Raw genomic sequence first — 15,600 nt, 5'->3', positions numbered from 1 at the left:
AGGACTGCCGCGAAGATGATTGCAACATTCTCAGCGCTGTTTGCAGGGTTTGCAGGCGTTACGTACGTTTGAATGGACTCGATCAGTTCTGAAATCCCGGGCACCGCTTCAACTTCTTGGGGGAAGACCGTTAGGTCGATGTCTGCCGGGGACGATGAGTGGGTCTTGGGGTTATCATTATCCATGGTGTCTTCGGAAAAGGCGGCTGACCGTATGTGTTTATTGCAGCGGGTGCGTCTCTGGGCTGTGTGGCAGTCGTTCTTGGGATGAGACTTGGTTTATGTATGAACGATTGCCTCGATGCCAGCGAACTATTGGGAACAGAACAAATTGTTGTTCGGGAGACCGCATCAAACCAAAATGAGGCCCGCCTTCCGCTTCGTGCACCAGAAGGTGGCGAAAGTGAATTGTGTCATAAGTTAATAGTAATCGTAAGTCTGAGTGCTAGCTTTCTTCGCCTTTTCTGTCAGGCCTTCGCGGGTCCCACGCAAGGAGCCACGCAAGATGACAGCCAAAGGGATGTGGCTATTCAGCATGCGGTAGAAATTGGTCTGTCCAATCGACAGCAGGCTTGCGATCTCCTGGGAGCCACAAGAAAGCGAGCTTGGACCCATGGGCCGCGTGACGCAACACTCGCCGAGGTCCGAGAGCGGGAGTCGACGCTCTAGAAAGAAAGACGCTGAGCGGCCGTTCCCACGGCTACGCTCAGACCCCTTCTCGGGTGGACCTTATCGCTGTAGATGCAGCTATTGCAGAAACTTCTTACTGTCGAATCACTCATTGTTGCGGATGATGTTCCCAATGACGGGTCAGGAGAAGCGGTCAAAGCAGTGGGGTCCGTCGCGCCACCCGTCCTCTGTCCGTCATGCTATTGGCCATTGTTTGCACCGACATGGTGAGCTGACCTTGGATCAGCGCCGCCGCCGCCGCCCACAGCAGCCTAGCCCGAGTATCCCTGTGACTCGAGAGCGGTCCCATCAGCTGCAGGAGCTGGGTGAAAGATCATCGCCGCCGTCCGGCGGCGGTACCCTCGGCAAGGCGGCCACCAAAAGGCATGTTCGGAGCAGGAGTGGTGGGCCCCGGCAGCGGGCTGAGGAACCTGGCGCTACAGGCTCGCCGGCCGCAGAGCGCGTCCGCTGCCTCAGAGTCTCAGGCCGGTGGTCAGTTTGAAGACCGAAACGGTGCGGTGGATGACGACGGGGTGTCGCCGATGTTTGACGAGTACATCTTCCGGGCGAGGCAGGATCTGATCGATCGCCGCCGGTCCAAAGCGGAGAGTGTGGATCCGCGCGGTGACGAGGGCTGGAGACGCTGGTCATACCGACTCCGGTTCCGAAAACACCAACGCGGTCGAGTCACAACGAAGCGCACGACTCGAAGCTCACCAAGGGCTATCATGATCGATGAAGACATTGAAGCAGGACCGGCTTCGCCCGAGCTGTCCTCGACAAGCAAGGGTGTCGACGCTAATTTGCTCCCGCAGATCACCACCACGGATCTGGGTCGCCAAAGGAGGAGGAGAAGGAGCCCGAGATGGACGCAGTCGACCGCCTGGTGGAAACGCTGTGGAACAGCATCCCTTGGCTCGTCTTAGGCCTCACGCTCGTGGTGGACATCCCCGCGTCCTTGCTGCTCGGCATCTCGCTGCCGCTCTTCCTCGGCGTGAATCTGGTGACCTTCCTCGCGAGCATCAAGCTGGTCCCCGCCAGGATCCGGCGGTATGCGCATCCAATCCTCACCACGTCTGTGGCCACCGTGCTGCTGCTCTGGCGTCGGCGCGATGCGCGGGTGGTCGTTGAAGCGCACTATAGCATCCTACTCGGTCGATGCCAAGTACACGGTCCTGTGGTCGCTGCATGGGTACACGGGGCCTGTGATCGGCGCGGGCCATGTGCTGTTCTCGACGCTGGATGCGGGCATTGTGTCGCTGGCGATCCCCATGTACCGGCACAGGTGGGATCTGTGGGTGCACCTGGTCGACATGCTCGTCGTGCTCCTGCCGTGCAGCATGCTGAGCCTGTTCGCCTGGCCCACAGTCGCAAGCAGGATCGGCGTCGCGCCCCGAGAGCCCTCGCATTCGCGAGCAGGTTCATGTCCACCCCGCTCGCGATCGAACTCTCGCTCACCATCGGCGCCGACGAAAGCCTCACCGTCGTCCTCGTTGTCATCACGGGCATTCTGTTCTCGATCTTCAAGACCCCTTCTTCCGCCTGTTTGGCTTAAACCCGGACCAGGACGGCCCTCCCTTCTCCCCCGACGGTAGCAACCTGACAAGCACCAGACCCACGCACGCGGACAGGACTATCGCACCATCAGCATCGCCATGGGCAGCACCGCCGGCGCCATCGGCGTAACGAGCCTCAACTCGAAGCCCCGCTCCGTGACCATCTCCTCGCTATCGTTCGTGCTATTTGGCGCGATCCTGGTCATCTTCGCAGTCATCCCACCCATCGTCGATACGCTCAGAACAGAAGTTGCAAGATCCTTGAGCCTTTATTCGACAAGGTCGAGTGTATATCGTTGATCGCTGACAAGGGCGTATAGTCTGACTAGCGAGCTGAATGCTGCATGGTCATCATCGATGCCGAGGTCGTCATCGCTGTCAGAATCAGGCGAAGCGCTGCAATGCTGCGCAGCGGACTGGACTTCAGACAGGCGCTGCGTGTCTGCCGATAGCTTAGCACGATCGTCCAACAAAGCTAGTTCCATGACCTTAAGAATGCTGAGAAGGAGGTGCTGTTTGGCACTCTGGCGCACCATAGTTGCAAGGGATCTTCGAGAAAGAGGTGTGTGAAGGTGTGGCAAGGAGGTGGAACACAGAGATGAGAGAACGCAAGGAGGCTTGGTCAAGGATGTGAGTGATGGGAACGAACAAAGGAAAGTGGGCGCTTTGTCCCTTCTGTTTCGTCCCTGTGTCTGTACTCTGCGACACATGTTGCGATCGCAACCACAACCTCAACGTGCGTCTGCCATACAAACACACACAAACACAACCACTCGGTACTTGGTAAAGTCAACGCTGTCATTGTTGGTACATGCAAGGGTATTGTGAGCATAGGGTACATAATGAGGACCGTGTTGACCATTCTGCGGATCATGAGAAGTGCTGCTGGAGCCTGCTCCAGCCTCCGTATGGGAAGCGTTGCGACCAGCCAAGAGGCGCAACACCTCTGTCATATTCTGGCTCTGAGCTTGCTGCATACGAAGCATGGCAGCGGTCTGCTCCCTCAAGGCATTGCGAGTATCGCTTTCCGCCTGGATCTTGAGCTGCTCCACAGCCGGGCGCATGTCTTCGCGCTTGGTCTTCTCCTGTTCAAGCTGGAGGCGCGTTTGCATAGTCTCCTTCTGAAATCGATCAAATGCGTCGGCAATTGCATCCTTCGTTTGTTCAGCCGCCGCTCGCGTGCGCTTGCCTGCAGAAGTGGGTGTGGTCGTGAAAGCGCTGGAGAACTCGGCTGCTGGAGTGGAGGGAGTCGAACAACGGCGTGTACCCGACGCTGTACCAGATGTGAGCAAATGCATGGGGGTCTCGCTTCGGACGGACTGAGACTGAGACTCAACAGCCCCGCCAGCTGTGAAGTCAAGCATGGCAGGGTGGACTGTGTTGTGCACGAGATCATCGAGAGGCGGAAGACCATGACCGTGACCAGAGTGACCGTCTTTATTGACGTCACGGTCGTGCATGATGGCGGCCTCGTTGCTGCCGTCGTCGAGCGAAGGTGTTGTGAGCAAAGTCGAAGGCTCAGTGACCGGTCACTCATCATAGCGTTTAGCTTGGGAAACCACGGATGCTTGGCAGCAAGCGCAGCACGAGAGACGCGGGTCTGTGCAAAGAAAGCAGAACCCATCCATTCAATACAGCTTGACGCCAAGACATGCGAACGAGATCAAACGTACCGGCTCAGAAGAGTCCATACCTTCGAGAAACCCAGCTGCTGGTAGCGATAGCTTCTTCTTTTGCTTGGAGTAGAGGCCCCTGGGCCAGCGGATTTTGGACTTGATGCGATCAGGCTCGACGTGTTCGGAATTTGGAAAGACCGACTTGAAGATGCTGCGCTCTACAGCAGTCTTGTTGAGCTTACTGAGCTTGTTGATGGGCTCGTCACCTGACATGCGGGAAGGAAGCGGTGCGACTTGGAAGCATGGATTGTTGAACAGGACCGTGACTAGAGTGTTGATGTCCTGAGCAGTCCACATGTAGTTCTTTTTGCCGGCCGTCTCGTGAGACGAAGATGCTCGTGATGCCTGCCTGCCAGGCCTTAAGAGTCGAGGGTTCTGCGACGCAGGAGACGCAGCAGGTTCTTGAGACTCAGCGCCGTCTGCCGAGCTTTGAGTCTGTGATTGCTGATCGGTCGGATGATGCGCATGCGCCTCATCCTCGTCTTCAAATGGACCAGCCATTGTGCGCTTTAGGTGTGGTAAAGGCTCGCACGACCTACGGCGGCAGTCGGAGGGCAAGGATGGCTAGCGAGAATACGGGTCGAAGACGCCTTCAAAGACCTTTCCGCCCGCAAGAGAAAGGAGTGATTTGGTGTTGATATGGTATTACAGGAAGAATTCGGCGCAGCGTAGAAAGGGTCCAAAAAAGGGTCCGCAAGCGGCTGACTTTTTCAAAATCACGGGTCCTGAAGCCACGTGGCTTACCTGCGGTCCACGAGAGGATGGCAAGTCCAGCAGGACCGCAAGCTGCTCGTGGATGCTGGGCTGGATCAACCGAAGATGCAGCCTTCCGAGTTCACTGGCAATCTGGGTCCGTGGGCCCGTCAGCTGGATTGGCATGTCTACTGGGCGGGAAAGCCGGTGGGTGAGATTGGTGAGCTGCGTGGACCTCCACCTTCGGTGCAGATGGGCCAGCAGCGTGATCCACACCCTTGGAAGGGCGGGCACGGCTACATTTGCCAGTGGATCTTTCTTGTTTGCCGGCAGGTGGCTGCGCTGTGGATGCACAACCTGCTCCGTGCTGGCCGTACGACGCAGCAGGTCTTCCATGCTCATGGGCCGGATGTCAGCAAGCCTTACAGCCTCAGCGACAACACAGTCCGGCGGCGTGCCGACCTGTGGGCATTTCTTGTGGCGCTGCTGGTGCACGTCTGGTTTGACGGGGATGCGCTGGGCTACTACGGCAGCAACGAGCCGTGGGACCATCACGGCGTGGATGAAGAGATTGCAGAGGCCCTTCTGGAGATCCGCGACTACTACAATGACAGCGAAGCGGTGGTAGAGGGGGATTCCCATCCGCTTGTCACCGCAGAAGGCACAAGGCTGCTTCTGCAACTCTCGGTCTGCCTTGTCCAGCAGCGGCCGGCCCAGTTTGGTCACACAGAGGAGCTTGCATTGTCGCGGCTCTTTCTGCACCTGTGCGTATCCAGCGACGGCACGCTGAAGCCAGTCAGCGCTGCAACCTCAGACATGGCTGCCCTGCAGTTCTGCTTCCGAGCCGTGCTTCACGAGCACCTGCTGGGTGAAGAGAACGGTGTGTTCTTCACTTTGTCGTTGGGCACCACGGTGGAAGCCATCTCTGCCGAGGTCAAGAAGTATGTCCATCACGACAGCCATTCAGCCAGCGCGTACCTGCAGTCGCTGCACTGCTACGGGACCGTTCTGGCGCAGGAGGATGGCGGAGCGATGGCGTTTCACTGGAGCAAGGACCTCAGCAAGATCTCCTTTGGCTTGGTGGAGATGGCGGTGGATCAGCTTCAAGCGCTGATGCACGGTGCGCAGAAGCAAGCCGCCAAGCTGCTGGCAGAGCTGCGTCTTGTGGGGGCATAGGCGGAGGATGCGCACCTGATCGACCTTGGCTGCGTCAAAGACAGCCTCCGCAACACCCAGCCAGGCTTCCACTTTGCCAATGCAACGTTACCCTCCCCTACGATGCCAAGCATCCTGTGCCGCGCAGTTGGCGGGCATGCGCCTGTGGCCCATGCTTTGCTGGATGCCTACTCGGACGGTCTGGACTTTGATCCCAGTGCGGCTCAGGCATACTTTGCGGTTCACAACGAGTTTACTCGGCTGCTTGCGGTGCTGATTGAACTCAGCAGTGGTCTGCCTGCCCGAGGAACGGAGCTTGCGCAACTGCAGCACACCAACACGCTGCTTAGTCCACGCAACCTCTTTGTGCACGACAGCAGCGTGTTTACCGCTCTGCCCAGCAACAAAGGCACTGGCCGGCAGAGGATCATCCCCCGCTTCTTGCCGCATGGCATTGGTTGCCTGGTGGTGCTATACATTGCTGAGGTGGTGCCGTTTGTCCATCTGCTCTACAATGCGGTTGTCCAGCCACGAGAAGCAAGTCCGATGCTGCTGGTCAACCATGCTGGCAAGCCTTGGGAAACAGCCGCCATCAGCGCAACGCTCAAGAGTCTCTGCAAGCAGTACATCTCAACCACATCCAATGGTCTTCCTCTGCGTACATGGCGGCAGCTGGCTGTCAGCATCGACCGCAAGCTGATCCGACCAATGAAAGCATGGTCCACGGACGCAGAGGACCACACGCATGATCTGCAGGCTGGGCACTCCACCAACACAGCACAGCAGCATTATGGTCTGGACGCCAGCATGCTGAACCAGCTGACACAAGAGAGCATGGCTGCCATGCTGGACGTTTCGGAGCGGTGGCATGCCTTTTGGCAGTTGCGGTCACGCTTTCAAGAAGATGTACGGGAGCTGACGCCAACAGGAGTGAGTCACAGCAGCACCGAGTCTACCAAGGTGTTCCATGCGGTGAAGCGGCAGCTTGACACGGTTCAAGAAGATTTGCGGTTGGTCAAGCAGAAGCTGGAGCACTCGACTGCACAGCCAGCTAGTCGCCACACGGGCACCACCACTTCCAGCCGATCTGCGGCGATTCTGCAGAGATCAGCCATGCTCTCTTCCAGGCAACTGGGCATCACCGTACACGGACTGTGGAGCAGGCTTGTGCGCTGAATGCCATCCATCAAGGGGAGACCCCGCTGATCATTGTGATGGCCACGGGATCGGGCAAGTCGGCACTCTTCACAGCTCCCCTCTTCTGGCTGCGGCCCGCGTCGGTGGTGGTGGTGGTGGTGCCGTTTGTTGCGCTCATCAAGGATCTCATCCGCCAAAGCAGAGACGTTGGCATTGTGGCCAGCAAGTGGGCAGGCTACCAGTGCTCTGACAAGGTGGAGGGCAGTGCTCTTGTCTTTGTTGCAGCAGAGAACTGCTACTCGGAGCCGTTTGGGCTGTGGATCTAGCGTCTCCAGCAGCAGGAGCGGCTGGCTGCCCTCTTCTTTGATGAATGCCATGTCACCATCACACAAGTGCACTTCCGCCCAGTGATGGACAAGTTCAAGCGGTTGGTGTCGAGTGTGACAGTGCCTCTGTACTTCCTCACTGCCACGCTGCCACCGTCCATGGTGGCCTCCTTCAAGGAGTCCCTGATGCTCCCACAAGACGGTGCAGGACTGATCCGGGCCGCCACGAACCGCAAGAACATCTCTTACTTGGTGAAGCAGGTGGCATCAACAGCACAACTGCCATTCTGCCTCCAGGGTTTGCTGCGTGCTCATCCCTGCGGTCCCGTGATGGTGTTTTGCAAGTCAAAAAGCAATGCAGAGATGCTGGATGGCGACCTTGGCTGCCCCTTTGTGACTTCCCAGATTGAAGCCGAGAGCAAGATGGCCACGCTCCTTGCTTGGCTTGCGTGTGCCGCCTCCGAGACCAGAGACAGCACACGCATCATGGTTGGCACTTCTGCCATTGGAACTGGCATCAATCCGCCTTATGTCCAGCTTGTGGTTCACTATGGGGGCGCCTCGGACTTGGTCAGTTATGTCCAAGAGTCTGGCCGGGCAGGTCGAAGCGGTGATCCAACCTCTGCAGTGCTGCTGGCAACACAGCGTAAGCAGGAGGACACGATTCAGGAGTACATCCATGAGCAGCGGTGCCGGCGGTTGGTCCTTTCCATGTATCTGGATGGCATGCCGGTGACATGCCTCAGCCAGCCAGATCTGGCACTTTGTGATCTCTGCAAGTCTGGAGTTGCTGCTCCATCCACCCCGCCTCCGTAGGTGATTGCCCTGGACTCACCTCCACTGTGCAAGAAGCGGAACCAGCGGAGCAGCAGCAGGAGGAGCCAGGTGCTGGATGTCTTCCCTGCAACCATGTTGACAGCACAGGAGCCAAGTGCAGGACCCTTGACCCTGGACGACTCTGCCTTGGACAATGCACCGCTCCCAGATACACCACCCAAGGTGGACGGCACCGGCATCAAGGCGCTCCTGGACGGCTTCACCAACATGTGCTCCCTCTGCTACCTCTTCTGCCGCCAGCACACGTGTCACGGTTCAAAGGGGTTTCACCACCGCTTCCAAGACTGCAATTGCTGGAAGATGCTGCCAAGAAACCACGGTGAGCGGATCAATGGCTTTTTGGAGGATTTTGGCGGGACGGTCGCGACCGTGTCCACTACAAACGGCCGCTGGCCTAGGGCTAGGGCTAGGGCTAAGAATCCCGCCGTTCTCTTCATAAGGTTATGGTTTTATCGAGGTGCACGGTGCGATCTATTTGAAAATATATGAATTCACCTTAAGACGTTCTGCTTCCAAATTGCAGGTGCGTTGTATTCATCCAGCAATTCCCTTCAATTTCTGAGATCGACTACTCGACCCGATCCTTGAGAGATCGATCTTGCGCGGTTCATCTCATACCCAATCCGCCAATATTAACGATCTGACCCGCTGATCCCTTGATCCCTTGATCGCTTGATCTCCGATACGCTTTCAGCTAGAAGCTCGATTATTGCTATTGGCCGAATGCTGATCCAGCTTGCGGTGAACGCTTGATTTTTGCGACCCTAGCCCTGGTTCGTGGCCGCCGCTCCCCCGCGACGGCCGCGGCCGTCCTGCCAATTGTGCGAGATCTCACATGACAAAAAAAAAGCAACGGTCGGTCCCGGAAAACACTGATCTAGTGCCAGCAACGGTTGGAATTTTTCGACGGCCACCACGGTGAAGTTGTTCGAAATGGGGACACTGATGAAGTGCGCAACGGTCCAATCTGACTTTTTGGCAGGCGACAGCCGGCCGTCACCTCGATGCGACCGTTGCTTGGGACACTGGCCAAGCGCGCAACGGTCGAGCTTACAGTAGTGTTGTCTGAGCATTTTGCTTCATAGCCTTGCCGAAGGAACCTTCGCCGAGCAGCTTAGTCGCTTCGTACACCATGTTGATCTTTCTTTTTGAGATCCTGTGTTCAGAGAGAGGATGGGGAGGAAAGGGCGCTGATGGGAAACTGTGGGAACTATATACTGTATAAGCAATCGATGTTCGGCGACAATGCTACGGGCATAGCGCATGCGGATGGATCTATCTGCAGGGAACCAGAGTGGCTTGCAACCAGGGAGGCCGGGTGTTTCTGGCAAAGCCGAGGAGATTTGGCGACTGGGGAGCAGCTTGTACACAACTGCCCCATTTGCGCCGTCTTTGGAGCTACGCAGAGCCTCAACGCAGCTGAATCTTCCTCGTCGATACCAACAGAAAAATCTTGCCCTCGGTCGGCAAAGCAGCTTCAGCCGCATCAGGTAGGACCGACTTCTTTGCAGGCACGCATCAGCTGCCCACCCCTTTCACTGCGCTGCCCCTTGACGTGCATCCGACGCCCGAGGACGCCATCAAGCTCAGCCAAGACATCAAGGCAGGCAGATGCTCCCTCCAAAGTCTCAACCTCCACATCCCCAAGCTGGGCCGCCCACTCTGGAACGACCACATCCTTTACCGAGACGAACACCACCTGCTGCGCTGCCGTGCCATTGCCAGCAAGCTCGTCGGGGGTTCTTCGTGGCGCTGGCCGTCCAAGCTCCCTGATCTCGATGTCAACTTGGACGACGGCACGTTTCAGGGCATCATGGCTTTGGTCCTGCAGCGGGTGCCCATGGGCCGCTCGTGCGCCATGGAGCAAATGCCGTGGCACGAATTTGTCAAAAGGCAGATCTCGTACAACCTCCGTTACCTCGAAAAGGTTCATCCTTACCCCGACGTCATCAAATCGCACGTCGTGAGCGAGCCTCCGCTCAGCGTAGCCGCCGCCTGGTCCTTTCGACACGAGCCAAGCAAGATCGCCCTCAAGTGGTCGACTGCCATCATGACTCTAGCTTTCGCCCGCACCTCGGTCGGCCTGGACATAGGTCTGGAGGGCAAAGAAGGCGTTCAACTCGTATGCAGCATGGCTGCCGACTTTGCCGCTGGCCAGTTGTATCAGCATGCCTTTGCCAACTTTGGTTCTGACGACAACAATTCTGCAAGGTACGAGTGCAGCATGGGCCTCGTCTGGTTCGATCAATGGCTCGACATCTTGATCGGCAGCAAGTACGACCCACGGCTGCCGAGACGGCCAGTGGCTCAACTTCAAGCATGTCGCTAATCTCACTCAGCAAATCAGCATGGATAAGCCGCTCGACCGTGGCCTGCTGGCCAATTGCTGGCTTCGACATGCCACAATGCGCGGCATCTTAACCCAAGCAGGCTGGGATCTGCTCATACCCGTATACGACTCGCCCACGGTTCCTCCAATTAACAAACACTTGTTCGATATCAACCGCCTTTCGTTTGTTGCTTTTCAGGTCAAGAACGAACAGCACGAACCCCGTTTTCCTGATCCTCTGGGACCAAACCTGGGGTCAGCCGACAGCGACGATAAAGCGCAGCCCCAGGCTGCATGTGTCACTCTGGAGCTCCATCTGGACGTTCGAGGGCCGTCTAGAATTCCGTCTCTGGTGAGGGAGGATACGCCACCTAACAAGCGCAAGGAAGGTCCAGGACAGAAGCACCAGCACCAACAGACCCGTTTCGGCATCTACGTTTCCGGATTGGACTCCGAGCGGTATCCAGTGTCGATTGACTGCTAGGCGAGGAGCGTGGGTTGATGCCGACCATGTTTGGACTCGGTTGTTTGGGCAACAACCGGTTCGATTCGGACTTTATCAATGCCGTTCGCCAGCTGCCCAAAGAATCCTTGTCCGAGGCTCGAAGACAAATTCGCGAGTCGAAAGGATTCATGCCATTGCTCAGCGAAATTTCCTCCCACGGCAACCATCTCTGGTCGTCAAGCAAGAGGGGTTATGCCAAGGGTCAGACCAAACGCATGCGTGCTGCCGAGACGGAGCAGACCCATCATGATCATTCAGATGATTGACCTTGCGTTTTGTCGCTTTGGCTCGTTGTGCCTTCCTTGCTCAGATCCTGCAATCAGCGAATCGGCTAGTCTGATCACCATCCACGCATCTCACACGGTTTGCCGGTCTTCCTTTGTATGCGCCTGGGAACGTCTGACAAATGGACCTCCGCTGATTTCCTGTCATTGCCATGTAACGCGTGTGCCAATTGAGGTGGTGATACTGGGAAATGCGGCTTTGTGCGGGTTAGAAGGTGGACTTTGAGACCCGGCAGCCATTGATTCCGCACTGGATATCACCATCCTTTCGCGGCACGAATGTATGCATCTGCCCCTTTCGAGCCATATACTGCGAACTCATCTCATGACAAAGGCAGCTAGTTCCTGTGAACACCCAATGACGCGCTGGAAGGTTTCCACTATACACACCAGCCAAATGCAGCAATGCGTACAATTTGACTCAGACCTGCCGTAAGAGATGCTTCCTTGGCACAAGGTCTAATTGATGCGTGCTTAGGATGTATCCTGGCATTTCTCGATATTACAGAGAGACATTGTAGATAACCGCATCCAGTAACCAGGAAGTCGTGGTCAATTACATCTTCTGAGTCAGCAGCGAGTGATGGCATAAGGGCAAAGTTGTGCTGGCACATCGCCGGAAGAACAACCATGGTCCTCGCGCTGCAGTCTCGCAAGTGCGGTGAACGGCTGCCTCTCTTCAAATTGGGAACGGAAGAGCTCAACACAAGCATCATAAGTTATGGCGGCCCTAATGAAGAGTACTGGAAACTTGGAAAAAAGCTGGGCAAGAAGCAAAGAGAGAGTAAATGCAAGATGAACGCTTCTTTCGTACGTACAGAATGTTCGCGCGCTGGGTTGTGGCAATAAGAAAGACAGGGTAGCACGCACGGCAGACGCCAGCTTTGAAGAGAAGAGGTTTAAAGATGCGAAGTTCGACGAGAGGAATAACGGCAAATCTTAGGCACAGGAAAGCGTTTCGAATGCTGCCGTGGATGCCTCAAATCCGCGAGTCCAGGCGGTTAGTGTTGCTTGAGGAGGCGTTCGATTCCATTGAAAGTTGCTAAGCGCATCAGCACGAGAACTTTATCCTCAAGCACATCGTCCGCACAATGGACAAGACTGGGCAGAGCCTGCTGGGCCTAAGGGTGTGACACCAAGGAGCTGCAATGCGCCACTTGGTCCCATACTGTCGTGCTGAGCTGTCGGCTGTCGCAAGTCGTGGGTGGTCGCGAGAGGTCTCGCAAGAGGTTCTGTGCCGGCTGCTCTCGAATCCTTGGGGGCGCTTCTGTGTAGCGCAAATCTGCCGGTACGAAGCGACTCCCTGAAACCATGACCGCATGAATCTATATGAGCGTTCAGATGCTGAAGCCGTCGGTAGGACTTGTTGCACCCTGGCCAGAGGCAGTTGAACGCACGAGCATCGTTGTATGGAGAATGACCCCTATTGCTGCAATGTGACGTATCGTGCCTCCTTCCTGAACGCTCACCACCCATGACTGCGGCTGTATCTGCATGTCCCGAGTTTTGGACGAGGTCGAGGGCGGGTGTCTTTAACAACCAAGATGGATCATCAGCGACGGGTAGCCAGGCGCAAGCCGAAGTTGCCACACTCTGTCGGTAGTCCTGTACTGTGAGGTCAGTATTGCTAGGGAGCAATGAAATAGCACTTGTGCAAGTCGAGGGGGATGATGCTGTTGTGCAGGGTGAGGTACTGGGCCATCCGTCATTCGCGATGGACGCAGCTGCTGGGAAAAAGCTCGAGTCCGAGAGGACATACTGCCAAAGCGGTGCAATATCGTCAAGTGGCCCTTCTACGCAAGAGTTCATGACGATGGGTGACGAAGTGGATGTGTATATGCATGGGACGCCTGATAACAAGAAGCCTCCAACGTGAAAGAAAGGAGTCGCGCTTTTTAAACTACGTGACCATCGGATCAGCTTTGTTTTGCCGCAATCTACAACGCACGATAATGCGCAGGGATTGAAAATCTGACAGAACAGTGACTCGAGCAATGTCGGGGACGGGAGAAGGGCCGTAAAGTCGAGCTAGCACGACACAGGGGTATGGATTTCATGCTGTGCTGTGTGCGCAAAGTTTGGCAAGCCACCAAATTGACCAGTGGTTCGAGCTCGTCTCTGCAAGTGTGCGCTTGGATAAAGGGCTCATGCAGGAAGCTGCTGCATCGTGGGCGGTTCGCGGGCGGCCAGAAGCCAGCGGACCCACGACAATATATAAGCGGTCGGCCACAGACGTGCAAGAAAGGCGTGCAACTGCTTAATTCGCCTACTGTTCACATGCGCAGCAAGAGCGGCAGAGCGCCTCTTTTCGTGGGTGCCCCGTTTACTGCTCACGTGCAAGCATGACGGGAAATGATACAAACGAGGCGCCGAAGCTGCCTAAACTTGCCGTGGGGCTACGAGCTTCGGGTTGCCTGCGTTGTTCTGGACCGGCTCTGTCGTGCGAGGCAAAGGTAAAGTTCCTAAACGGGGATGGTATTAAACATAGGGATCGGCACGGAGGAAGACTGTACAGTACATGGCCAGGCATAGGCTTCACAGCACACGCTTCAATGTGGCTGGACGTTGAAGGCGGCAGAGCTGCAAAATCACAGCGTGGACGCGGCAAACGGTCTCGAGTGCACGAAAGATGACCCACATGATGGTGCAGACGCCGATAGATGGCGGAAACTGTTTCGGCGAAGTCGGTCCGCCGGGCGGAACCGAAACCAGCCGTCCTCTGTGGGACTATTAGGCATGTCGGCTGTAAAAAAAATTTACGCTACGCGAATCTGCTGTGGTGTGTGAGTTCAAGATATGAGGTTTGAAATTCCGAATCACCTCGTGTGGCGAGCGAACGTACCTCGAGGACGATTGGGATTGGCTCGCACCCAATGCTATTGGACCAGAATGAAGGTCATCGGCCAATGCAAGCACTGCATCCTGTCGTGGCAAGTTTCCAGCATGACTGAGTGCAAGTTTCTGATCGCGCAAGCTGAACACTGTACCAAAAGGATTTCTAGCCACACTCTGCAGCAGCAGGTGCGCTGCCTCCAGGCAAGCATGCCCAAGGCCGACCGGGTCAACTTGACGTCAAAACAGGGGACCTGAGGGCAAAAGACAAGACAGAGCACAGCAGACCCAGTACTGCAAACGATCAGAAATTCTACAGCTGTAAAACCGAGCATCCGAGGCCGTCTGCTCCGCTCTGAACTCAACCTTTTGAGGGCTGGCCTCGCCTGGTATGTAGTTCGCTGAAACAGTCCGTCCTTGCACCGTGCTGGTCGACTTTTCATAATACTTAGATCTTTTACACTGTACTGTATCTTCCTCGTCGCTTTATTTCTCGATCGGCTTGATCTTTCCTATCAGACCTCGATTTTCCCCAACGCCGTGCCAAGCCGCCACATTCGCCTAACTCCCCGAAGACCAGACATTCTGTACCTTTTATTTTTAATTTTTTTTTTTAATTTTGATAATTATTATTTTATTCTATTTTATTTTGTTCTAAATTCAGCTTCGCCTGGCGTCTAAAAACAAGTGAAGCAGACATGTCAATTGGCGCACTGGGGCGCCAGGAAGAATCATATGTCACGTTGATCAATTCTATGCATCGAAGCGCGACGCACTAAGAATGACATTCAGAAGCCTACGCGGGGAAACTTGCAAGGCTCATTTTGAACAGAATATCAGCGTATACACTACTGGACGTACCTTGATTCAGCCGCCAAAATGAGTTCAAAGACTCAACTTGGGAGGACAGGAACAAGGCGGGTTACATGCAGCTCTACGGAGAGTGAGGTTTGCCCTGTTTTTCCAAATTCCTGTGTATTCGAGGCGCAGGACGCCCACGACCAGGTCGACGCAACGCATTGCCTCTCGTGCGACAGGGCGAGGCCGTCTGGGCGAGCGGAGCTTGTCCTCCCACCTCTTCATGTGCTCATGCCACGGCCACGTCGTCGTGTACCTATGCCATGTACAGTACTGTATCTAGTTTTCCATCCTCTCTCTCATCGTCGCTAGGCTAGCCTAGAGCTCGATTCTTTCCCTCCCTGTACTCCCTCCCTTTGTCTTTTCGCTCGCCCTTGCGCTCTTCCAGCCCCCTTTCCGGCGGGCAGGTAGCCTCATCGAGCTCTCAGGTCTTGCCATAGGCCGAGCCGCAATCAAATCATTCTCTCTCACCCATGCAGCGAGTGACGCTCAGCCGGGACAAGGTTTTCTCGGGTCTTGTTCCAGGTTTCAAATTATGGACTCCGACGATTCTAGAATCGGAACACCTCCTTCCGAGCGAATGAAGATCAACAAGTCGAAGTGAGACAACGTTTTTGGCCTTCACTGAAGTGGTAAGGGTATTTAAATTGCGTTCACGAGGCCATACAGTAATTGGCTCATGCTTTGAGGGCCTGGTCGACATGACAATTGCCATGACCTATTCTGCTGGCAATCTATCACGTG

The 15,600-nt window shown here is 55.8% G+C and overlaps 7 protein-coding genes across 7 annotated transcripts; 6 read left to right on the top strand and 1 right to left on the bottom strand.

Annotated features, from left to right (window-relative positions):
- Positions 1 to 1,054: 1,054 nt before the first annotated feature.
- On the top strand, positions 1,055 to 2,223 carry EX895_002987 (uncharacterized protein; the record flags this gene model as incomplete). Its single annotated transcript, XM_029883585.1, has 2 exons — positions 1,055 to 1,502; positions 1,595 to 2,223. 2 exons carry the CDS (start codon positions 1,055 to 1,057, stop codon positions 2,221 to 2,223), a joined length of 1,077 nt encoding a protein of 358 aa, XP_029739876.1.
- A 732-nt stretch (positions 2,224 to 2,955) lies between these two features.
- Positions 2,956 to 4,401, bottom strand: EX895_002986 (uncharacterized protein; the record flags this gene model as incomplete). Its single annotated transcript, XM_029883584.1, has 3 exons — positions 2,956 to 3,700; positions 3,784 to 3,824; positions 3,898 to 4,401. The coding sequence occupies 3 exons, from the start codon at positions 4,399 to 4,401 to the stop codon at positions 2,956 to 2,958; spliced, it is 1,290 nt and encodes a 429-aa protein (XP_029739875.1).
- A 318-nt stretch (positions 4,402 to 4,719) lies between these two features.
- EX895_002985 (uncharacterized protein) lies at positions 4,720 to 5,769 on the top strand (the record flags this gene model as incomplete). The annotated part of the gene is made up of 1 exon (XM_029883583.1): positions 4,720 to 5,769. The coding sequence occupies one exon, from the start codon at positions 4,720 to 4,722 to the stop codon at positions 5,767 to 5,769; it is 1,050 nt and encodes a 349-aa protein (XP_029739874.1).
- Positions 5,770 to 5,871: 102 nt separating this feature from the next.
- Positions 5,872 to 6,924, top strand: EX895_002984 (uncharacterized protein; the record flags this gene model as incomplete). The annotated part of the gene is made up of 1 exon (XM_029883582.1): positions 5,872 to 6,924. One exon carries the CDS (start codon positions 5,872 to 5,874, stop codon positions 6,922 to 6,924), a length of 1,053 nt encoding a protein of 350 aa, XP_029739873.1.
- Positions 6,925 to 6,962: 38 nt separating this feature from the next.
- Positions 6,963 to 7,211, top strand: EX895_002983 (uncharacterized protein; the record flags this gene model as incomplete). Its single annotated transcript, XM_029883581.1, has 1 exon — positions 6,963 to 7,211. One exon carries the CDS (start codon positions 6,963 to 6,965, stop codon positions 7,209 to 7,211), a length of 249 nt encoding a protein of 82 aa, XP_029739872.1.
- An 84-nt stretch (positions 7,212 to 7,295) lies between these two features.
- EX895_002982 (uncharacterized protein) lies at positions 7,296 to 8,027 on the top strand (the record flags this gene model as incomplete). The annotated part of the gene is made up of 1 exon (XM_029883580.1): positions 7,296 to 8,027. One exon carries the CDS (start codon positions 7,296 to 7,298, stop codon positions 8,025 to 8,027), a length of 732 nt encoding a protein of 243 aa, XP_029739871.1.
- A 93-nt stretch (positions 8,028 to 8,120) lies between these two features.
- On the top strand, positions 8,121 to 10,377 carry EX895_002981 (uncharacterized protein; the record flags this gene model as incomplete). Its single annotated transcript, XM_029883579.1, has 2 exons — positions 8,121 to 8,488; positions 9,495 to 10,377. The coding sequence occupies 2 exons, from the start codon at positions 8,121 to 8,123 to the stop codon at positions 10,375 to 10,377; spliced, it is 1,251 nt and encodes a 416-aa protein (XP_029739870.1).
- Between the last annotated feature and the right edge of the window lie 5,223 nt (positions 10,378 to 15,600).

Source organism: Sporisorium graminicola, chromosome SGRAM_19, assembly GCF_005498985.1.
Source record: "Sporisorium graminicola strain CBS 10092 chromosome SGRAM_19, whole genome shotgun sequence".
Lineage (NCBI taxonomy): Eukaryota > Fungi > Basidiomycota > Ustilaginomycetes > Ustilaginales > Ustilaginaceae > Sporisorium > Sporisorium graminicola.
Note: the sequence above shows the minus strand (reverse complement) of the source record. Positions and strands in the feature narration are given on the sequence as shown.